The sequence below is a fragment of the Callospermophilus lateralis genome, chromosome 10 (assembly GCF_048772815.1).
Source record: "Callospermophilus lateralis isolate mCalLat2 chromosome 10, mCalLat2.hap1, whole genome shotgun sequence".
NCBI lineage: Eukaryota > Metazoa > Chordata > Mammalia > Rodentia > Sciuridae > Callospermophilus > Callospermophilus lateralis.
In genome coordinates this window covers 70,676,242-70,701,265 of record NC_135314.1, presented here as the reverse complement: position 1 = coordinate 70,701,265, position 25,024 = coordinate 70,676,242, and the positions used below count along the sequence as shown (strand labels likewise).

Genomic DNA, 25,024 nt, shown 5'->3' with positions numbered 1-25,024 from the left:
GTTTTCTTCCTATTCATTTCATATGGTCTCTGTTATCTAAAGTCATGTCTGTGGGGGCTGGGGATGTGGCTCAAGCGGTAGTGCACTAGCCTGGCATGCGTGCGGCCCGGGTTCGATCCTCAGCACCACATACAAACACAGATGTTGTGTCCGCCGATAACTAAAAAATAAATATTAAAAATTCTCTCTGTCTGTCTCTCTCTCTCTCACCTCTCTCTTAAAAAAATAAAATAAAATAAAGTCATGTGTGTGAAAACTGGATATAGGCCCATGCATGAAAAATTCAGGAAATCTATAGAGTGATAAAATTATGGGTAAAGTGAAAAAATGTTTAATCAGGAATCTAGGTTCCAATATGCTTCTTAATTTATTAGTATGTGACCTGGACAAGTAGTTTAAGCCCTTTGAGCTTTGATCCTGTCATCTTTAATGATATTTACATCACCGAGTTGCCTTGTGGATTAAATTACAAAATTTGTTTGGTTATACATTGTAGAAAAATCTAGGTAGTAAGAACTGCAAAGAAGTCTTGGCACAAACATCCCATTCAAAGCCCTGCACAGACTTGATTAAACTTGAACATGTCTTCTAGCAGCCTGAGGCTGTGTCCCTGGGACAACCCAACCCTCTTTTGAGTTTCTGTCTGGAAAGCTCTCAACAGAATATGCTGTTTATTGTAACCAGCAAATGATGACAGACCTCTCCTTCTTAGTGCATTTACTCAAAAGGCATACAATTGTGAGTCTTTATTCTGTCCCTTTGAGATGTATGTGTATCTCCTACAATTCAGGGGTGCCTTTTTCAAGAACCTGGAGGCCATTTCTTTGAAGTATACACATTAGGAAGGATAAAACCTCTGTCTCCCAGTCTCTGAGAGATCAGGCACAGCTGACCTGATCATATTTACACCGACAAACTCTGCAGACTATCACTTGAGTCCCTGCTTTAAAATGCCCAATTATCTCTGTGCAAATCAGAATGGAGTTCAGCTCTTTTTCCTAGTGTTAGTAGTTACTGTGTAAAAAAATATCAATGTTTTCAATGCTTTGAGATAATGTCTTAAATTTGGTTATCTTTGATAGTAGAAACTGGCCTGTGGTCACACCCATCAAAACCTGGTCCCCAGATCTCTTGATGGTAAGTGTGTGTGTGTGTGTGTGTGTGTGTGTGTGTGTTCTTAAATAGAGGATGAGGTTGAGTCCTATAAGGAAGGTCATTGGAAGAAATTTGGAAAAGGTGAAAAAAATGTTTGTTTTCTGACTTTGGTTCAGGGGAAAGGCCAAGGACTGGTTTATGCTCCTAAGTATTAAAGGTTAAAAATATAATTTAAAAAATTAAACAAGTTTTTTTTCTTTACTTTTTTTTTCTAGCTTAAACTGAAATGGAATGTAAGGCACACCCAGTTTTAGGCAATGCTAGATCCAGAGACCTAAAGGATAAAATTAGGATGCTATTCTTTCCCTATATCATGTTGTCCAATAAAATATTCCTTGATGACAGAAATGTTCTATGTTAGAACTTCCCAGTACACTAGTAACATGCATGTGAATATTAAGCACTTGAAATGTAGCTAATAGCAACCAAGCAAATGGAAATTTTAATTTAATTTGAAGTCATTCAAATGTAAAACACCATTCAGTGACTACTCTCATAGAGACCACAACTCCATTCATGCTGCCTGGCTGCATCTTGGCTTTATTTTCAGGCAGACTGCCTCCATGTGGTGTTAATGGGAGGCTGAAAGCTCCAGACTTGTCAGGTCCTTAAAAGTTATGATCTCACAGAGGGAGAGAACCATGTCCTCTTCAGCAGGAAAGGAGTCTGTCTTTACTCAGGTAAATCACTGTGTGGAACAAGGTGGATGTTTTTATGATCCAGTCAGAGTCATGTCCTATTGTGAACTGTTAAATTCACTGCCCTCCTAGAATGGCTTTGACCTGAGGAGAAACAGTTCTCAGATGGTGATTAAAACAGAAGCTGAAGGACTTTGTGATAAATGGAGGTTAAATAAAAAATTAAAGGATACCATTGTTTTGGACTAAGCTCCTACTCTTAGCCCCAACAGACCAGGCTAAAAATCAAAATGGAGTCACTCAAGTTCCACATCACCAAAAAGAAACTAAGTTGTTTTCTGACCTTCTGGGAAATCAGGAGACAGAGATAGCAACAAAATTTCCCAAGGAGTTTGGTTTTCATCACCATTAAATCACTCCTGCACACACAGAGGGGGTTGTCTAATGTGCTAATGTGATTCTTAGCAGTTAGCCTGGTTCCAGGGCCTGCTGAGAGGGAAGCAATGGCCCACAGAACATCTGGTCCATTCTCCATGGTCTCAGGGTTGCTGGGCTCTTGAGTTCTAGTAGCTCAGTCTGTCTCTAATGCCTTGTCAGAAGTGCTTTAGTTTCCTTCTGTTTTATCTGGCTTTTTACTTTTTCTTGAGGGAAGGTTTCTGACAGTAACTCAGTTTTATCTACATGCAAGAAGCTTCAACACACCCACATGTGGAATTATATTACCTATTTGTTATTTGTTTATTTTATATCCCCTTCTTTAGGAATGTTAGCTCGACAAAATCAGATTACCTTGACTCATTCTTTAAATATCCCATTGCCTTGAAAAGCACATAGCAACTGGTAGAGATTCAATGAAATTAAATAAATGGATGAATTCAGATAGTCAAAAATAATATCAAAATACTTTTAAAAAATTTCATTTTCCATCTAGATAGCTGTAGACTTTTATCTAGTAATTTCCATGCCTACACTTATTTCTGTTATATATTTTCTCAGTATTTTGTACTTTGCATAAATTGGTTTATTAATGCACTGGTATGTCTATATCTTTATCAGAAGGACATGCATGAATATTTTTTTGTGTTTAAAAATTGTTACTTTTTTCTAGGACCAAATTAAGATGTGAATAAACAGATTATTTTATCCACAGTCTGTTTCTTCCCCTCCTCTCAGTGTCCTTTCAATTCTTTGCCTTCTTCATTGATCAAAACTTGTACTTATCTGGGATCTAGTTAAACAGTCACCTCTTATAGGAATTCTCCTCAGAGTTTTTCCTGGTGACTCAGTTTTACTCTGTTTTCACAGCTCTGTGCAGGTTCTTATGACCTTGCCTTTTAGTTGTCTGTTTACATGTCTAGGTTCCCATCTGATTACTGACCCCTTTCCACATATGTTTCATATCCTTAGTACTTAGCACATGGTCAGGCACATAGATGTATCTTTGAAAACATTGACTGGATACTTAATTAATCTTAGAATGTTATATAGTCTAGGAGTGTGTAAATTTTAAAAAGACACCAACAAAATGAAACTGTCTAATTTTGGAATTTTAGTGAACAAGTGAAGAGTCGAATGCATATAGAAGCTATTGGGACACAGGAAGGCCTCCTCCTGAACCACTGGAATCTACACTGTTTATATCTGAGCTTCCTTACTTAAAAGCTTTTTCCATCACTGATGTCCTTGGAATCAGCCTTAACTTCCAGAGGTGTATAACTTCCAGATGGTGTAACTTCAAAATAACCAGCAAGTCCTTCTTCCCCTAAATCTCCTGTATTTGTGCTTGAAGTTCCACAGATTTATTGCTTTTTTTTTTTTTTTTAGCTCTGTTCATGCTGTAGACTAATCTTTTAAAAAATACTTTTATGTAGGGATATAAATTCATTAAACAGATCATTTCTTTTCATGGCAGAAGGAATATTGTTAGGTGAGAGTTGCATACCTGGGAAGGATTAATAACAGCAGGAAAGGCAGAACAGAGTCACCAGGATGGTAACTGTGAACATGAAAGAAAAAAGGAGTTCACTGACCACTTTGTTAAAGATTTGATCTTCCCTTGAGATGCATTTTTTTTTAATTTTATTGTTCTAACCTGCCCCTGCCTCAAGGTAGTGCAAGTGGAATATTTGTGTGCATGTGGGTATGTGTTCTATTATCTTTATGTATATTCTATTGTGGTTAGAATGGGGGAAAGTTGGGGCTTCCAAAAAGCATATGAAGGCTATGTAGTATAAAAACATATTTATGAAGATGCAAATATCACAACATTTTGTTTCTGACTTAACTATTCAGATCACATATGAATATGTATTTTATCCTTTTCTTGCTCTAATACCACAAAATAGTAAGAATTATAACAGCTTTAATGCAAATCATCTACTTATTTTTATACAGGTTGACTCTTCTTTATCTGAAATGCTTATGACTATAAATGTTTCCGATTTTTTTCTTCTGATTTTGTGGTATTTGCATATACTTATTGAGATATTTGGGGGATGAGACCCAAGTCTAAATACAAAATTTATTTATGCTTCATATATGCTTTATAGGTAATTCATTTATTTTTGGTGTATTTTGACCCAGACCTATTATATGGGGCCAGGTGGGAATTTTCTACTAGAGGCATCATATTATTACAAAAATGTTTCAGATTTTGGAACATTTAGGATTTTTATTTACAAATTTAGAAGTGCTCAACCCATTTCCGTTTTCTTTCCATAGGTTAATGGTAATTTAAGTGTCTCGGTTCATAAGTATTTTAATTTGGCATGATTTAGCTCTACACTTGCAAAATAATCCACTTTTATAAACAGATTGCTGTCTTTTACAACAGTATATAATGGATGTAGCTAGAAGTAAAAGAGTGGTGATTGTAGATCTAGTTAAGAGGGTCACAACCAAAGTTAATGTCTACAATCATTTTCTCTGTATGTGCTTGGAATATGGAACTATGTATTCCATATATATGATATGATTAAATAACATTGTGCAAATATCTATAGATTTGCATTGAAGAGTGGGTCTAAAAGTGGAACAAGCCACCTGTAGGAAGTAAGTTGTAACTAAACCAAGGGCCTTTTGTCAGTTCCCTCTCCCTACCCCAAATATTGGGTGGAACTTGAATTCACTTTCATTCTTACCCAGTCTCTTTAAGTTTCTGGTGCAGCACTAGGTAATTTACAGTCTTCACCTGTAGGAAGCAGAAAAGTAGATTTAAAGCACAGATTCCAGACTTTGACTCCTCTTAATGGTGTAATCTGGAGTAAAATACCTAATCCTCAGATTCTGTATACTGATCTGAAAAGTGTAGAATTTTAAAATGATACATACCTACAATGTTGTAGTGAGTGTTAAATTAGGTAATACACACAAGGCACGATGCTAGCAGACACCAAAATTTTAATAAATTGTAATTGCTATTATTGTATGGTTAATGGAGTAGTGTCCCCTGCTCCTCATTTTTTTTTTTTCTGCAAAGGGAAAAGAACTGCTACTCTACTCTCCTAGAGAAAAACTGGACTATCAGGGAAGGAGCTTCTCTTTCTTCTCACTCCTATTCATAGGTAGATGAGGGGATAATTTTATGAGGAACTGTCAATTCTTAAAGTGTGCAGCTCAGCTCCTTCTCACTTCTCAGATCAGGTTTGCCCACAGGGTATTCAACCTGGTGTTCTTGCTTCCAAGCCTACATCTGTGGATGAGACTTGTTTTTGTCTAGCTATCCCAACATCTAATTTAGGGTAAAGTGTAAATAAGCCTATTTTAACAATAAATTTCTATATTTTGCAATAAGCTTCATTGGCATCATGATGATTTTATCTCCATTCTTTATTCTCCTTTTGTTTTGAAGTTAAATGATGATATTCAAAAGAGCTATTTATTTGCCCTCTGACTCTCCCAAGTTTTTATTTTCTAAAAGCACAGCTGTGATCTTTGATGCTATTAACTGCAGTTATCACCTCAGAATTTCTTTACCTTTTGAGCCTTTCGTCTTTTCCTCCATCTGCTGCTTGACATTTGCCAGGAAATGGCCATTGCCTCTGTTGGAGAACTTCCATGAATGCCTTTGGCCCTGATTCTATCATAGTTGCCAGGCTGACGTGAAAGATGCTGCTGTCTTAGACAAATTTCCACTAACCCACTCCATGGACCAAGTCATGGGCATCTTCAGTAACCAGCACCAGAGCAGATCCCTCAGGTAGCACTTGCCTTTGAGATATTCTGCCTCCTTTCCTGGATGACCACTACTGTGGTCTGTGTATATTTTATTTCCTGGGGAAATAAGCCTCACAATTGTCCATGTACTAGCCTGAAGGCTCAACTGTCATCTATCCACAAGACTTGAGTGTGTGGGCTAAAGCCTGGTACCCATGACGTTTTCTGGTCTCTTTTATCCCTGGCTGATATCCTAGCCACTGTCTCTCTCTCTCCATTTCAAGTAAATCAATTTAGTTTACTGTCATAACCACCCTTTGCATTATATTCTGTGTAGTGCCTTTCTACTTAAGAAATAGAACCCTCCAGTCCAAGACTCCTGGGTGGGCCCTGGGAGCACTTCTCTGCAACATAAAGGGATTCTTTTCCAAACTCTCAGGATACATGCTGTCTACCCACACTGCGAGAATGGTTACTTTCCCATTCCTATATACATTTCTTCTGATTGGGCACACACATTTTATTTTAGTCAGCTTTTTTACTGCTGTCACTAAAAAGATTGACAAGCACAGTTATAGATGAGGAAAAGTTTATCTCAGGGCACACAGTTTGAGAGATCTTAGTCCATAGAAGGATGGCTCCATTCCTTGGGACTCAAGGTGAGGCAGAGCACCATGGTGAAAAAGTGTAGGGGAGGAAACCAGATTACATGATCATCAAAGCAGAGAGAGAGGTTCCATTCTTGAGATAAAAAATATTTCCCCTATAGCTTTGCCCAGAATTACCACTTCCTCCAGGCACACTCCAGTTACCATCTAGTTAATCCCATCAGGAACCAATTCACTGATGAGGTTATGAATATAACCCAATCATTTCTCCTCCATACCTTCTTGCATTCTCTCTCGCATGAGCTTCTGAGGGACACCACTTCTAAACCATAACAGATTTCTTTCAGATTTATTGAATATGCCCATTTAATCCTTCCCTTTTTAGGGATCCTCTCCCATATGGTGGAAATACCCCACCTACTATCTTTTTTTTTTTTTCTTTGAGCTGTAGCTGTTGGGATAAATATCTCTCAAGATGATTATAGGTCCAAAGCAGAAGCATATTGCCAGTCAAGGAGGGATTTTTAGCACAGGATTTAAAGCACAGATTCCAAAAAGCATATGAAGATTTAGACCTTATCTTAGATGTGCTTTGCCAAAATTTATGGCTGATTTGCCTTATTTTTCTCTAATTTCAATCAGAAAACAAGAAAGGGTCAAATTGAGACCTACAGTGGGATCAATATGGAGTTGAACCTCTCACAAATGACACTATATACCTTTGAACATCCAAAATTTGGGGGTTATTTGTGTATCAAGTCCCACTTCATTATACGTGTATGTGTGCATATATATACATAGTAAATAAGTCATTTAAAAAAAAATAGCAGATAAACAAGAAGTTGAAAGTCTATAATGGTTTGCTGATGTGTGGAGATATTTTTGGTCAAGTGAAATATATCTATATGTGCTCTTCTGAGATCCTATGTTTATTTCTTTTCTAAAATTTCTTATATCAAATTTTTTTTTATAAAAAAGTCTTTCCATTCCAGTTGATATAAAAATAAGAAGATGGGGCTGGGTTTGAGGCTCAGTGGTAGAGCACTTGCCTAGCAAGTGTGAGGCACTGGGTTTGATCCTCAGCACCACATAAATGAACAAATAAATAAGTAAAATAAAGATATTGTGTCCAGCTACAACTAAAAAAATTTTTTTAAAAAATAAGGAGAATCGATGATGTCTGGGACTAGAAGTTCCTATTGCTTTTTTTTTTGCCATTCATTTATTTTTAAATAAATGTGGACATCGTTCCAGTGGTCTATTTCCCTGAACTTCCTTGCACACCAGGCTCTCTCCTCTCATGCAGTTCTCTCATTACTACTGGGGAAATAGAGATCAATACATGATTCTGAACATGTCACATTTTTCTGTTTTCAAACTCCTGCTGATTCCTAATTTCCTACAGAATAAATTTCCTCCTCTTTATGTTCTTATAAAACAGGGCCCTTCAATACCTAATGAGGCAGAACATCATGGTGATGTGTGACAGAGGAAACCAGGATGATCAACCCAAGTTAAAATCCTAGGCTGCAGCTTGTTTTTCTGTTTCTGACTGCCTGACTGGAAGACCCACTCAATGTTTTGTTGCTCATACATTCTGGGTTGCATCAAGCTTTGACAACTCTAACATTAGTCAACACCAATGAGTTTTTTTTGAACCCAAGCAATTCTTTTGTTTAAAGGAACAAGGTTAATAAACACATTAAACCATCCCATTAAGGGAATAAGAAAATAAAATTGAGTTAGAGAAGAGAGCAATTAAGGGGGACTCTCCAATGAAAGTTTAGTTTTTCAGCAAAACAGTATAAAAACAGAGAGAGAGAGAGAGAGAGAGAGAGAGAGAGAGAGAGAGCGAGCGAGCACCACGTGCTGTGCAAGCCACCCACTGTACCTGCTTAGGGACCCCTGCAGGCAGAGGTAGTTTTTTTTGTTTGCTCCTATTAAACCAGTTGCTGAATTCTCACCCTCCTTAGTCTGCAAACTTCATTCTTGAAGTGTGTGAAACAAGAGCCCTCCAGCTCTCACAGTCCTCTCTGTTACACTAGTAGGAAGCTCTGGCCTTCCATTATGCAGTACCACTTTCTCATCTCCTCCCCACCTCTTCCTGATCCTTTGTCCCCTGGGGGCCCAGAATTCTAATTAAATGCTCTTTTTGGAACTCATATGCTTTTATGCTTCTGAGAAGTTCCTGTGGTATTGGCATTAGATATTACCTTTTAATTCCCTTCTCTCTCTTACCTGCTTGGAGAATTCATACTCATCCTTCAGGGATTCAACTCAAAGCATTTCTCATTATGAGATGCTTGAGTTAATCGCATGTTTATCTTGCCAGCTAGTTGGGAACTCTTCAAGGATAAGATAGGGCATCATTAATCATTTCTGTTCTGTTGTTGTAAGACCAGGAAGAGGAGCAGGAGGCTCTCTTATGTGACTGCCTTTGTAACCCTGATTTTACAATCTGGTTGTCATAACCCCAGCTTGACATTGTTGCTTCTGGACCCAGCAAATGTGGGTGGGTGGTCTTCAAAGCCCTAGCGTGGATGCATTCAGACCCAAGCTGCCCACTCAGGTAGCACTTGCCCTTGAGAGATTCTGCCTGATCCCCTGACTAACCCACACTGGTAATCAACATGCATGATCATTTCCTCTGGGAGTAAGCTCTGCCCTGCCTCACATTGGCCCATAACTGACCAGGAGGCTCAACTGACATGTCCATTGCATGGCTCAAGTGTGTGCACTGAAGGCAGTTGCTCCGTGCAGATTCCTGGCCTCTTTACTCATTGGTTAATCTCCCTGCCCCTCTCTCCAATTAAATAATTCAGCTTATCCTCATAATAACCCTAAGCCCTACATGCAATTATTATACCAATTTTATACATGAGGAAACTGAGGCACAGAGAGGTATGAATTCAAAAGCATTAAGTACCTGAGCAGTTTGAAACCAAGGTCAATGTTCTTAACCTACTATACTGTACTGGGTTGTTGAGAGCCACAGCTGAAGGGGCCCCAGCAAACTTCCAGCTGCCAGCAAACCTCCCCAAGATGGCTGTGGGTCAGGTGCTGCCAGGGCCTCAAAGTCAACACAGGTGTGTGGGAAGGAGGGCAAGGACTCTCTTAGCTCTCGACTGTAGGAACATTGGCGGTTACGCTGTGGAGTCTAAATGCTCGGTTTTGAAAATGTCTTATTTCAGTAAAATTGTTACATCTTTATTTCAGGTGTTAATACATCCTCAACCTAACTGGTTCATGAGGCGCACCTGAACCTCATATCACTGTTTTATACTGAAAACTCCGAGATTTGAAAGTAGATTTTTATCCCCCTCTGAAACCCTGCTAAGCAAAGTAGTCTGAAGTTATTACCACCTCATTTGCTGGCATTTAGCAAGGATTCTTTTTACGGTTCCATGCAATTAATTCCCCTAGAGGATTTTCTCTGCCAAAGTCTGTTAAATGGCATAGTGGTGCTATTTTAAGGTATAATATACAACAAATATGCTGTACATTATCAATAAATTCATTAAGAACAATATTTGTTAAAAAGTTTGGGCTTAGGAGGCTTTTTTGGTTTTCATTTTTAGTGGTTTGCTTTTCTGGTAGTTGTTTGGGGTTGGTTTAATAATTTATTTTGCTGGGGCCCCTTCGGCTGTGGCTCTCAACACTGGGTTGAGAACATTATTACTCTGTGTACTACAGTCTTTTATTGTAAACATCATGCTCAAGTTAGAAAATGAATTAATATTTTTTATTGCCTACAGGACAGCTTATAATATAAATATAGATATGTAGATAGATCTGAGTATATTAATTGAATCACTGAGAAAATGATGCACCACAGATGAAATCATTACTTGACAACTCTAAAGTAAATGAGGTTTTAACTCAATACAACTGCTTTTTTAGTTTATATTCCAAAAGTAATTTCTAAAGATTTATTTTTACAGAAAATGTAACCATCCGCAGTTTACAAAACTATCCATAAGAGGCAGCTGAAGAACAGGTGAGTAATTTTAGGCTTTGAAAGTTTCCACTGTGCAATGGCATTTTGTTTTCTTTTTTCAATCCACATTACCAAATTCTTGACTAAAAAAAAAAAGCCAAAATGAGATGGAAAATTCAAAGTTTTATTCCAGTGAGTCAGTCCAATTGTGCTAAGTATAAGAGAGTGAATAAACTGAACCTTGAGTATTCAGTGCCTCAATTATTAAACATATCCACAGAAAGCGATTCTGTCACTTTATCTGTGGGGTTTGTTGCTGTATTGCAGATCTGAGCCTTTATCTATTTGGGCTGTGTCATCAGAACTGGATTTTGCCTTTTAAACTGAACACCAATTTAACCCACTAAATAGACATCACTGATTCCCATAGAACATTTGGATAATGTACAACAGTACGTGTTTTAATCATTTATTTTAATCATGTTGCTTATTCAACAAGGTTAAACAAAAGTTAATCAAAAGTGTTAAATCATTAAACTTGCTTCAGAGAGATTACAGCTGTTAGGACCAAAATGGAGAGGGAAGTATATATTTCTTGCTTTTCTCTTATTTAATAACCTCCTCCTGCATTTTTTTTCTTCTTTTCAAAATACTGGTAGACTCTAGATTATTTATTTGTTTTATCCCTGGTTACTGTTTTTTTTCAGACTCACTTGCTTTGCTAGGAATCTGACACCAATCACAGCTTGAAGACTGACAATTCTCCTTTTCTCTTTCCAGGAGAGACTTCCCTGCACTCATGCAGAGAGCAGCAAAGGACTTGACTTTTGGAATGACTGGTTTGGCCTTGTGAATGAACCTTCTCCTAGCACCTGAAGCTGATGGCAAAATGTCAGAATCCCAAAAGGGCTGTGACAAAATGTAGTCAATGAAGGAAACAAAATCCCTGGCAAGATCCAACACATGACAGAGTCATCTTGGCATTTACTGTGACTTGTAAAAACCAAATATAGCATTTCTTTGAGTTCTCTGGCACATTTACAACCAGTGGCTTTCTGTGAGTGAATACTGTGGTAACCAGATTCACTGGCTGTACTAAAGCGAACAGCTCATTTCTATCTCCACCTTGGAAGGTTATCTGGCTGGTCTATAAGCTGTGACCTCAGAGTATCAGCCAGTTGTCCTGTGTGCATTTAGTTGAGTCATTGTGCCCCATCAGTGAGGTAATTGTAGAGTTCCATCTGGACAGAGGTAGAACAGATTATTTTCACCTGACTTTTGTATTTTTTATAAACTTCCAAAGGTAGTGACTTTTAAGAAACACATCTGGTGTGCTTTGTGCTGGAAGTCAGATATTTCTGCGGTTGAATTTTTGTATCATTGTGCAGGCTTCAGTATTTTCCATTTATTGTACATTTAGTAAAAATGACATTAAAAGTTTTAGAGACAATGCTTCTCTTAGGTGCAACTGAGTATTTTCAGTCTGGTACTACAAAAGAAGGAATGAATATTGATATTAAGTGACTGGTTGAAGGATTACAGCTAGTCGTGGTTTGTCTAGAATGGAACTAACATCCCTTGGTGCTTGGTCAGCTACTGCTATTCTTCCTTCCTGTCACACTGTTTTAAAGCAGAGAACACTAATTGTTCGCAAATATTCATTATCCTTTTCTTCCCTAGTAACAAAACTCCTCATTTTAAGTTGGCAGGTTGTCCACCCAGAATAAAGAGTTGGAATTCATACTGCTAGGTCATTTTTTTTTTCAGAATTCTTATTTATCTTATAGTATGTAAGAGCACTTTAAAATTATTTTGAGGGAGTTTTAGTATCTCACTAGTTCCTTCACTCACTGATCTAAATATGATCTTTGACATGTGTTGATTTAATTTTTGTATTAAAATCATTATTTGTTATCTTTTTAATATCGCCTTTTACATTGGAGTTGTCATGAAAAGCTCTCTCTTTTATGAAGGGCCTAGGAAAACATATATTTAAATTCTTGAATTGTGCATGCATTTTATGCTTTGTGCACTCAGAGTAGGCTAAAACAAAACAGAAAATAAACATTTATAACAAAGAAAGATAAGTTGATCATATTTTTCCTTTAAACTAATCATTATTCAGTCTCTTAAAATTGTTTTTGTAATTATAGATGGACAGCATGCCTTTATTTTATTTTATTTTATTTTTTATGTAGTGCTAAGGATTGAACCTAGTGCTTCACATGTGCCAGGCAAGTGCTCTACCACTGAGCTTCAGCCCTAGCCCCATAATAATTTTTTAAAATGTTAGAACTAATGTACCACTGAATGGGTAATATTCATTAGAAAAGAAGGTTTTGTCTGGCTGATTCTTTGTTACAGGCAAAATTGAGAATTGATCAATATATTAGTGGAAAAAATAGACCAGAAACATTGAAATAAACCTTAAAAACTCTGCAATTAATTTGGATTATATTAAAGTGTAATGCAGGGAATTCTGTTAAGGTCTAGGCTAAATTTTATTATTGTAAATAAAAGCTAATATATTTAAAACATTTTTTAAAAATATTCTTTTGTTATTAGTGTAAAAATAACCTTAAGATATATATACACATTATTAGGAATAGAATAGTAATTGGTATTCCAAGAAGATCTTGTTTATTGACATGTTTGTATTTAATACCCATATTAGCTATATTTTTCATTATCATTAACTGTTCATGTATTAAAAAGGTTTCCAAAGTCAGGACTGTGATATGGTTTAAGTTTAATGGAAATTGGCATTGAGAAGATACATCTAGCTTTTAAAACACTGAAGACTTTGTCAAATAGTTGTACTAATTAGAAGACCTTAATATAATTCTATCAATTCAGAAATTTCCTTCTTAATAATGTTGTTTATTGCAAAAATTATTTTGAGTGGCTAGCATCCAAAGTCTATTCATTCTCCAATATCCTTCCTCAGATTACGCCATGGTAGAGAAGGTTTCTCAGTCTTATTTTCTTTTCCATTGCTAGTGTTTAAGAGGCTTTGGATGAATCGTAAAAATGATAACTGATTTATAATATTTCACCTTCACTTGTTTCTTCCCTGATGCTGCTTGGAAAGGCTTTGTTGATGATTAAAATAGGATAAAAAAACTTGCTGAAGAAGTTGTAGAAAGAAATCAAAAAACACTAATAAATAAGAATTCTATATATCATGTATTGAATTTATTTTATGATAAAAATAAATTTCATGAATTGACCAAAGATACAGGAAAAAATATATTTAATCATTTTGTTGAAGGGATGAAAAAGAGTTATATTGAAATTTCCTCACTCAAAATGATTCTTGCAATAAGCAGCATTAATGAAAGGATGGTTTCCAAATTAATAGAATTATAATTAAAGTATGGGCTTTAGTATCTATTTAGTATAACTATTTGAAAAAGTTTTTAGTGTTTCCACATTCAAAAACAAATTAAAACTGAAACCTCCACACTGTCATGTGCCTTTGGAACTAGATAAACCAAGGATAATATATTAGAAGAGCAATAGGAATGATTAACATACTTGAGAGTTTGACGGAGTAGGAAATTTAAATGGAACAAATAGGACTAAGTAAATATTAAAGAAAAACATCTTCTACTCAGATATATGGATTTGTATACTTGGGTAAAACTTTTAATGTTTCCATAGAAGAAAAATTTTGACCTGCAAAAAACATATCCCATGAAAAATGAGTAATAGCTAAATGAATACCATAAAAAAGAGTGAACTATTATAAGGGGGTTGCCTATTGAGTGCATTTTCTGAATTAAAAAATGCTTTTAGAAAGCTTTTTTATGTTTATTAGTATTTATGCTTTGGAAAAATTTGGGGGTGAATATGAATAAATTAATTTTAACTTCTTGCTGAGGGTTTCCTGAATATGAAACACCAGGCCAAGCAATTTTTCATGTTGCACTTCATTTAATCCTCACAATATCCTATTGACACAACCTTTCATTCCTCAGTCTCCATCAATTATGTTAATGTGAGCATTCTGTCTTGAGTGCTGCAGCTAATCTGATCTGATATTTTTTTTCTCCTTCCTCCATCTCTGTGTCTCTCTGGGTCTCTGCACAGAGAGATATCATGCATTGCATTACATTGATAAGAAGACAATCTAAGCATGAAACCACTGCGTTCCTTTAGAAAAAACTATTATTACTTAACTATAACAATTTTTACTACTTTTTGAACACAATCTTTGTTCTAGTCACTGTTTTAAGGCTTTTGCACATATTATCTTACAAGACTCATGGCAACTCTGTGTGGTTGATATTGTCACCTTTGTTCTTCTGCTGGAAAATATAGGCACAGACATGCCACATGAATCATCCAATGCCACATGGCCAGTAAGTGGAAGAGCTGGATTACAGTTCTCTTTGATTTTAAAGCTTGTTCTCAAATTTTTGTAGTGTATCATCTTCCTGGAAATTGGTATTAATATGTTATCCAATTTTATAGACCCATTTGAATTAAAATTTACAAGCAGTGAATGCAGAGATCTTAAGTCTACAATGCTATAAATTTTATAAATGTGTCTTTATAATCATCACACTGGAAAGATATAGAATATATAAATTATTGCAGAATACTCCCTCACATTCCTTCCAATCACTAGCAAATAGGAAAATATTCTTCTGATTTTTATTACTATGATGTTTTCCTGTTATTGAACAGGAATAATCTTTGAACTGAAATTCTGTGAAAAAGCCACATCTACATATGATTCTGCATAATGTTTGACCTTAGCTTACGAGAATATTTTAGTTGTGGAAAGATGGATAGTTGTACATCAAAATGGATAGAACTGGAAAGTGTGATGCTAAGTGAAATAACTCAGGTACCAAAAGACAAGGCCTGCATTATCTCACTCATATAGAATCTAAAACCGTTGATTTCATAGAAGTTGACAGCAGAATGGTGGTCACCAGAGGCCAGGGGGAGCAAAGAGGGGGGAAGGATGGGAAACGTTTGATCAATGGATACTAAGTCACAGTTACATAGAGCAAAAATTTGTGGTGGCTCTTGCATAGCAGAATGACTATATATAATAATAATATGATATATATTTTAAAAAGCTAGAACAAAGAATTATGAAAGGTTTCACCAAAAAAATGATAAATGTCCAAGAGATAAATATATTTTACTTGATTTAAACACTAAACAATATATACATATATAAAAACATTCACATTATCCCACAAATATGCCCAATATTTGTTTTCATGTAGCTGTTAATTGGTTTTTTTTTTTTTTTTTTGTTCTTTTTTTAAGAAAAATGTTCTGGAGATGTAATTCTGTGATAAAGAACCTGCCTAGTATAAAGAAGATCTTGGGTTTGATCCCCAGGACTGCATTAAAAAAAAAGTAAAAAAGATAATGCATTTGTGTTGAATTTTGTCAACTCTTTTATCTAAAATTGAAATGATTGTGACTTTCTACTTTGTATTTTGTTAACGCAATGAATTACACTGATTTTCAAATATTAAATAGCTTTTGTATTCCTAGGATAAATTTAAATATTATTTAATAGGTTGCTAAATTCTATTTTCCACTCCCTCCCTCTCTCCATCCCTCCCTTTCTTCCTTCCTTTCTTTCCTTCCCTCCCTCCCTCCCCCCCACCTTCTTTCTTTTTAATGTGGCACTAAGTATTGAACCCAGGGCCTGCTAGTCAGGGCTGTATTGAACCCAGAGCTTGCTAGTCAAGGACTGTATCACTGAGCTACACCCAGCCTCTCTGTTCCTATATTTTAACAAAGTATTCTGTTTCTATATTTATATTTCAATATATTTAAAGTATATTTATTTTAGTTTGTAATTGTCTTTGAAGGCAATATTTTTGCCAGCCTTTGGCATGAAGATTATGTTTGTCTCAGGAAATAAGCTGAGAAACTGTTTTCTGAAGGATGTTCTATAAGTTTGACCTATTTTCTATATGAAATACTGACAGAATTGATTATTGAAATCATATTGAGGTTTTTATAAAAATGTATTTTCTTTGGTGGAAATAGGATTATTCACATTCTTAATTTTTTTGTGTCCTTATTTCTGTCAGGTCAAATATCATTTTTTGATTCTTTAAATTTTAAGCTTTATTATGGTATATGCATACATTTAAGAGTATGTATATGATGAATATTCTTTTTTAGTATCATATAATTTTCCTCTTAACTTGCAGCAATATCTCTTGTCCTGCCTCTTCCTTTGTCTTAACAGTATAAACACTTTAATTTTCTTATAGTATTTCATTCATTCTGAACAAGAAAATTAATTATTATATTTAAAAATATAGTAAAGCCAGGTGCAGTTGTGCACATCTATAATCCCAGCAACTTGGGAGGTTGAGGCAGGAGCATTACAGACACAAGTCCAGCCTCAGCAACATAGTGAGACCCTACCTCAATATAGAACATAAAAAGAACAAATAAAAAAGTAACCAACAAAAAATAGGGGGATATAGCTCAGTGGTAAAGAGCTCCTGGGTTCAATACCAGAAAGCCACTCCTCCCAAATGTATAAGTATAATGAAATTATGAATTAAGTCCTCTTCATTACGCCGTTGATTGCTGAAGTAATTAAAGCTGGGATTTTGAGAACTCACATAGTTAATAAGTGACTGGTGTCAGATATGAAGTAATCTCTAGTCATTCCAGATTTAGAAGAGCAAAGTGGTCAATCTGATCAATTCAGTGAGAAAATAAGCTCTAGCTGCCATTCAAATGTATTTAAAAAATGAAGGCATGTCAGTAAACATACTTTGCTGAATCCCTTCCAATTATTAATCACTATGTTTAAAATGACTTTAAATGAAATATCTTGAAATCATTGAACATATTCTTTTGCTCTTTTTTTAAAGGTCAGAAGATGAGGAAGTGTTGATGCGGGTGGTCACCTCTGTTCCATTTGGCATCAACTGGGGTCACCTGATGATGGGAGACCAACTTCTGAGAAGGCATTTTCACTCTAGCACCTTACTTTTCCTGGCTTTTATATCCCTAATGTGGCCTCCCATCATCTAGATCCCTCCATGTAAGCTTGGGTGTGGGTAACTGCACTTAATATATGGTGACTACTTTACAACAGCCAGGAAACACACACATCCAGGCCAGTTAAGGGTTATGACCACCACTGTCACAGTGTCTGTTCTGCATATTCTACAGGCCTAATAATCACTGGGCCATCAGATACAAGTAAGTACATAAACATATTCTACCTATTGATGGAAGAATAGTAAGGACTGGTTTGCAGATGGAGATATTGTTGTGGCCAACATTGAAAGAAGTTGTCACAGACTTCAAAACCTAAAATTTCAAGTTGATTTAATTCTAGGTTCTTCAGACCTTTAATATATTTACAGTACACAAAGGGACTTCAGCTTCTGATTCTCCACAAAAGCTTATTTGAATATCTACTACTAGTACATCCACTCCTAATTTTAAATACTAAGTATGTTTGGATAAATCGACTTTGAAAATATAAATGATAAAATATGTACAACATTAAAAAAAATCAAAACATGAAAAACACATTAAAAGATTATAACATGAAAAATTAAGAAATTATTAGAAGTAAAAACCATAAAGTTTTTGATACAGGCATAACTACTGATTAAGAATTCTAATCAGAAAGACCAAGAATTTTGTATTCTAACTAGTACTACTAGAAGTTTGAACTTGAATATAGTATCAGACTTTACTATAATGAGGCCCCATGAAGGAGATAGTGCAAACAAAGTTCTCACAGAGTGTTCAGCACAAAGTTAATTTAGGTTATATTTACTTATTCACTAGGAAGATGTTCTGATACTTTTTAGGTTTTATGCAATACTTTGTGTTTATATATATATACTGGTATCACCTATTCTTTTTTAATTTGTTATAATTAGTTATACGACAATAAAATGCATTTTGACACATCAACATAAATGGAATTTCTCATTCTTCTGGTTTTACATGATGTAAAATCACATTTGTTGTATAATCATACATGGGGCACCGCAACATCAGGCTCTACATGCTGCTCCCCCTCTCATTGTGCCTCTACCTGGGTGCTGTGCTGGCTAGCTGTGTGGTATTCCTGGTACACAGGAGGCACATGACCTTCATGGACCGAGCCCTGACATAGCCACGTAGTCCCAAGGGCCCACACTGGGACCAGTCTGGTCGAGGAGATGGAGGGGTGGTCAGTCAAGAGACTGGGTAACTGAAGGCGGGCCTGACTGGGCGAGACTATAGGGAGAAGTCAGTTGGGAGGACCGTTGGTGGACACCCTTGAAGACCAGTGGGAGCGGGGCAGGACATGGCCTCTGGAATTGAGAATCCAGGGGGGGAGGGCATGGAGTGGGAGAATGAAGGTTGAATAGGGACAGGAGGGACCACAGTGAAGTGGGGTGAGGTTGGGCTTGGGTGTAATGGACTGATGGTCCAGCCAGGGAGGAAGAGTGGGTGGGTGGGGGTAGGTAGGGCATAAACAGGAAGGAGATGAATCCATGGAAAGGCGAGCCAGGGAGGAACTGTCCCCTGGCTTGGCTTCTTAGCCTGTGCACAGCATCATAGTGACTGTACCTTCCACGGGCCTCCTGCTGCCACTCCTCCTGCAGCTGCTCATCAAGGCCAGAGCAGTGAGCACCACAAGGCGCCCCTATGAGACCCAGGTAAGGGGGATCAATTGTGTGTGCCCTGACACCCAGATGGGAGGCGACACCTTCCACCTCTGCCATTAGGCACTATGTGTGCTTTCTCCACTTCCCTTGGTCCTGATGGTGCCCCTGAGTCCTTTCCGACCCACCTCTTAAAATGAAGCTCAGATCTTTCCTCCCCATGGAGCTGGGTGGGCATTCTCCCTCTTAGGAGCATTGCATGAAAGCCTACTGTGAGCTAGGATGTGTATTATTTCAGGGATGCATACAGAGGTGAGTAAGTACTTAATGCCCTCTCACTGATAAGCAGCTTGCAATCAGAGTAACACAGCAGACCACCAGGAACACTCGAAGAGATGGGGTTGGTCCTGAGTGGCAAGACATGGGCTGTAGAATAGGACATGCCACTCTGTGTGACGTAGGTGTGATTTTGGGTTGGCAGAAGGCTGGATTGCATTGCCTGTGAGAGACACATATGTGCACAAAGGCATGGAAACACAGAAGTACGGTGTGAAAACAACAATGGAGAAAGGGATCTAATTCAAGTGCAAGGTGGCATGAGCAATGAGATTAACCCCTTGGGATCAAGATTAAAAAGACCCAGAAACTCAACCCTGAAATATAGTTTTGATGAAGTGCAAACCTGGAAGCCATGGTAAAATTTTCTAAAAATGTAATTAATGAGGAATAATTTACAAACCATAAAATTTATCCTTTAAAGTCTATAGTTAGGGATTTGGACAAATGCATACCATTGAGTACTCTCCACCATGGTCAAGGTTATACCAGTTTCATTACTCCAGAAAATCCTTTCATCTCTTGTCAATTTCTCTCCCTACATCCTTGTGGGTTTTTGCTTCCCAGAATCATGTATCATTGCAGTTGTGTGCTATTTAGTCTGGATTCATTCATTTAGCACAACACATTTGAGAGTCATTTATGTTGTTGCTCATATTAGTAGTCTGTTTCCTTTTATTTCTGTGTTGTACTGTATGGATGCCCTGTGTAGTGTTATACATTCACCATTTGAAGAATTTTTTACATTGTATCTAGTTTGGGGCAGTAGGTTTTTGTTTTTTGTTTTTTTCTTTATGTCTTTTGTTTTTCTACCAAGAATTGAAACCAAGGATGCTTAATTGCCAAGCAGCATTCCCAGCCCCCTCTATTTTTTCTTTTTGAGTTTTTAAAAAAAATTTTAGGCAGGATCTCTAAGTTGCTTAGGGCCTCACTAAGTTACAGATGCTAGCTTTAGTCCTCCTGTCTCAACCTCCCAAGACCCTGGGTATTCAGTTTTGGACAACTGTGCCAGATAGTTTGGGGAAGTTCTAAAGAAAGCTGTTACAAACTTTGGTGTACAGGCATGTGAACACAAGTTTCCATTTCTGTTAGGTAAAATTTTAGGAGTTAAAAAGTAAGCATAAGTGGAACTTTATAGGAAACAATCTTCCTCATCTGTTCTGTCAGAATGAGGCCCTTTATGTCCAGATTGCCCAGTCTCAAGGGACCTAAATGTGGCCTGCACTCTGGGATTCACCAGATAGGACTCCTTTCCATTATCTGCAGCACCTGAAACAAGCACTAATTCTATGCTCCAACTTCCAGTCCCTCCCTACACGATTCCCTGACCAGAGCTCTTCCTAGAGACACTTGCTTGGTGCTTGGTGGCAAGGACTCTAGGGGAAGAGCACATCTGTCCAAATCACAGCTCTATAATGACCAGCAGGGAGCCCTTGGCTGTGCTACTTACCCCCTTTGTCAGTTTTCCTATCTCAAAAACAGGGAAATATTGGTTAATTCACACAAGACACAGAACAGTGCCTAGTACCAGAAAGTGCCCTACCTGCTGCTGTTAGTATTACTACCATTCCTCCTTGTGGTCAGCTACACATTTGTGTCTCATCTTAAAACCCAAGTAAGCCCCACCCTTAACATCCTAGGTCTCCACTCTACTTGTTGTACCCTTTGTGCCTTATTCCCTGAAAGAGTTGACAGTGCTCACTAGATCCACCCTTTAACTCCTGGCCCACATCAACCCAGACCCTGCCCTTTCTGTCATGATGATGCTCTCAACTAGGGCAGCGCCAGCAGATATCCTTGAGATTACGCTTTCTGGACTGGACACAGCGTCTACAACCAGAAGGAGCTGAAATAGCCTTCTTGCATGTCTTAATACTTAATGATCTGGGATTCTCCTCTGCATGTACCTGGGTGCTGTGAGATAGGTTGCCTATAGGGGTCCCTTGATAACCTCTCCCTGCACTACCCTGGCCACTCCCCACAGTGCCCAGGGCCTCATGTTGCAGCCGCCCTCACAACCCTGAGATTAGGCTGGACATGCTATTTGTAGTGTGTTTCAAAAACCCAGTGCAGTGACTAAAGTTTATTTTATTTTTTTTGCTACTGAGTATTCCACCCAGGGACACTTTACCACTAAGCTACATCCTCATTCCCTTCAATTTTTTATTTTGAAACAGTCTCACTAAGTTGCTGAGGCTCCTAACTTTTGATCCTCCTGCCTCAGTGTCCTGAGTCACTGGGATTACAGGCATATACCACCACGCCTGGTTTGACTGAGGTATTTTTGATGCCCTGAAATATTTCTGGCTGGGGTATATCTGAGTGGTCGAGCATGTGATTAGCATGTGCAAGGCCCTGGGTTCTTCAGTACCCAGTATACAAAGAAAAGATTTCAATAAATGAGTGAACCAACAAACAAAAGAATCAACATTTCAGATAGAAGAAAAGAGATAAAGGGACAGAGAATTCTGATGCCTTGAGTCCCCATGTTCAGGGGGAAAAAAAGAGGCAGCAAAAAGTTGGGCAAAAAATGGACAAGAAGATACCATTTGATGGTGAGCAGGAGCCACAAGAGTGGAGCCTGTGTGAGATGCTTCTCTTGGTGCTTCAGAGTTGTAGGATTCTATTCATGTCTGATTGTATTCCATGTGTTTGTGGGGGGTAGGATATTCAAACTTAGTGCTCACTTCTTAAAAGTTTATTAATTATCATTTCTTTGAGCATTTTTCTATACCATATGTCCCCCAATCTTTGATATATTTTGTTTTGAGATAGGGTCTCAATAAATTTCCGTGGGCCTTGCCCAGCTGTTGAGACTGGCCTTGAACTTGTGATCTTCCAGCCTCAGCCTCCTAGGTCACTGTGATTTCAGGCATGCAACATTGCACCTGGAAGGAAACTCATTTCTTTATTGCTGTGAATACCTTAAAGGAGGCAGAACCTCATAGAGCACAGTGGTTCCTGTTGCTTTGTTGGACGTATTCCAGAGATGTTCTGATGTGAAATCCTCTTGCCTTCTTGTACAGAATAGTGTTGAAGATCAAAGTCTTCATGTGTGGGCAATGGAGAGTTGGGGGTGGACACAGGGTCTGATGGGTCACTTGCCATTGTTCCAGGACATTTGCTAGCTAAAGCTCTTGATATTGGGGTGAGACTTATCCTAGTCTGGGAGCAGGAAGGGGAGAGGCTGATGGATGAAGTCAGAGGGAAGAGAAAATAGAATAAGAAAGAGGACAAGCTAGTCAGTGTCCACGGGAGGACTTGAAATTTGAGTGTGACCTTTAGTGCTCTGAGTACTGAGGCCTCAGCCCAGATTTTCCTGGTCCATCTGATTTGTGACGATGAAAATATGATTGAGTATTTCTGCTGCCACTGCCCTCCCAGAGAGTGAAAGTCAAGGAAGGTACATTTTTAGAAAGAAGTCAAGAGGTGAGAAAGTAAAGTGGGAGAGGATGGAGACACCATTATTGCATCAGTTGAGCAGAGCAGCACTAGAAATGTCTTAAATGGTATCTCAGAGGACATGGCAGGAGGACATGTGTGGCCAATGGACATAGAGGAAGGATGTGGCAAAGGGAAGTAAAAGTTGATGAGGGAGTCCTGAGAAGGCAGGAGATGTGGGTGCAATGTCAGCACTGGTCTGAAGAGAGCTGCTCACAAGTGGGTCGAGGGAGACCATTCTTTGTAGAAGCCTGGGCAGGCTGCAGTCTCTGGGTCACTCTTGGGCTTTCCTGCCCTTGGAATCTTGCCACATGCCTGAAATGAGTCCTGCATTAACTGACCACCTTGGGAATGTCACTGGGAGCTCCTCTTTCCATCCCCATATCCCTCCAGCATGACAGCCCTTTTAACAAAGACTGTGCCTCCAACTGTTACAGCATGATGTATACGCCACTGGGACCCAAGTAAGTTGGTAAACCAGGGGCTGAAGTGGTGGGCCCTGGGGCTGGTGGGTTGGGGTGAAGCTGGGTCCCTTTCTCTGGTCCCTTACTCCAGCTCTAAGACCCTGATGCTCCCTGCTCCCATTCTTTGGGGTTTTGTCTATGGCACTCTGGGAGCCTCTGGGAATTTCATTGTTTCTTGCCTTTGTAGGTTCTTGCTACAAGAAATGAGGTAGCGGGGAAGCGCAGCCTGGTTCATGCTCCTGGATGACAGCCCTGAGCTTTGTGCTTTCCAAGCTGAGGTGTGAGGGTGGTCAGGGAGAACTGGCCAATGTGGGTAGTGACCCCTTGCCCTTGAACTTTTGTTCTGCAGGTACGTGACACAAGCTGTCAGTCTGCAAATAGAGCTGGGAACAGAATGGGAGCCAACAGAGTTATACTTTCCAGCACAACATCCTACACACCTCCCTGCATCTAAGTCTCCAACTCTGGTCCCCCCTCAAGGAGTGACCAGTCTGCACCTTTACAAGAGGTGTGAAAAGGAGTGCATTGATACAGGGGTTGTCTGTGATCTGCACAGGTATTGGGAGAAACCCTTCAGGTTGGGCTGGCTAGGAAGCTGAAGCAATTGGAGTATAAGGATGGGGATTATGGAACTAGATGGTGCAGTGTTCAGGTCACAGGGCTTCAGAGCACACTGAGGTGTCCCTGGATAGACAAAGAGATAAGAAGAGTAAACCACAAACTTTCTGGTTACTGCTTTTTTGAAAAATAAAAATCTTATGGCTTCTGTAAAAGTTGTAACACTTAATTCACGGGTTTTTTGCTTTCTATATTTTGCCCTCTTTTCTAGGGAAGTCATCTATTTATCTGGGTTTTCTGTTTCATATTGTGGATAACTATTATATCTAAAACTTGGATCTTTTATCTTCCCCAGATTATGTATTTTATTTTTTTATATTTACATCTCTCTCAAAGCCTCCATGTCATTCAAAGGACAGTTGAACATGAAATTCCTCAACAGATAAGGGAGATTTTCCATAGTAATCACCTAACATGGAGCCAGGAAGAGAGAACTACTAATGGGACTTGCAGGGGACTATGATGATGTGGTGACACATAATGAAGTTCCCAGGCAGAGCTCTGAGGTCTGCCATTGGATCCTGATCTCATGATAGATGTATGTGTTTTCTTCATTCATTTCAATTGGCTCATTGAAGTGAAAGGGAGGCTAGGCATTATATCTTTGTAAAATGTTTTGTGAAAATTAGTATTAGTCATCCTAACATCAAGGTTTCAATTCTTTTGCACTTTTCTTTTTTTGTTAAAAACCTTGTTTTTTAAAGTGTGCTACTTTTTTACTATATTTTTCATTTTTTACATTTAAAAACCATTTTTAGATGTATATGGACACAATGCCTTTATTTTATTTAGTTTTTTTAGTGGTGCTGAGGATGAAACCCCGTACCTCACACATGCTAGGCAAGCACTCTACCAGTGAGCTACACCCCAGACCCTGTTATGCTATTTTGCTAGTTATAATTTTTTGTAGGAGTGTTTTTTTTTCATTGTGGACTTAACCAGCCCCTTGTTGTTATTTTTTATTAAGAGACAGGTTCTCACTAATTTGCTTGGGGTCTCACTAAGTTGCTGAGGCTGGCTTTGAACTTGGAATCCTTCTGTATTACCCTCTTCAAGC

At 38.1% G+C, this 25,024-nt stretch overlaps 1 protein-coding gene across 1 annotated transcript in view; it reads left to right on the top strand.

The window, feature by feature from the left end:
• Nucleotides 1–25,024, top strand: part of LOC143642181 (palmitoyltransferase ZDHHC19-like) — a 57,402-nt gene that overhangs the window by 25,760 nt on the left and 6,618 nt on the right. Inside the window, exons 6-7 of the mRNA XM_077110342.1 lie at nucleotides 23,279–23,349; nucleotides 23,699–23,905. Coding sequence (XP_076966457.1) covers nucleotides 23,279–23,349; nucleotides 23,699–23,905 — 278 coding nt within the window. The remainder of the gene's footprint in view (nucleotides 1–23,278; nucleotides 23,350–23,698; nucleotides 23,906–25,024) is intronic.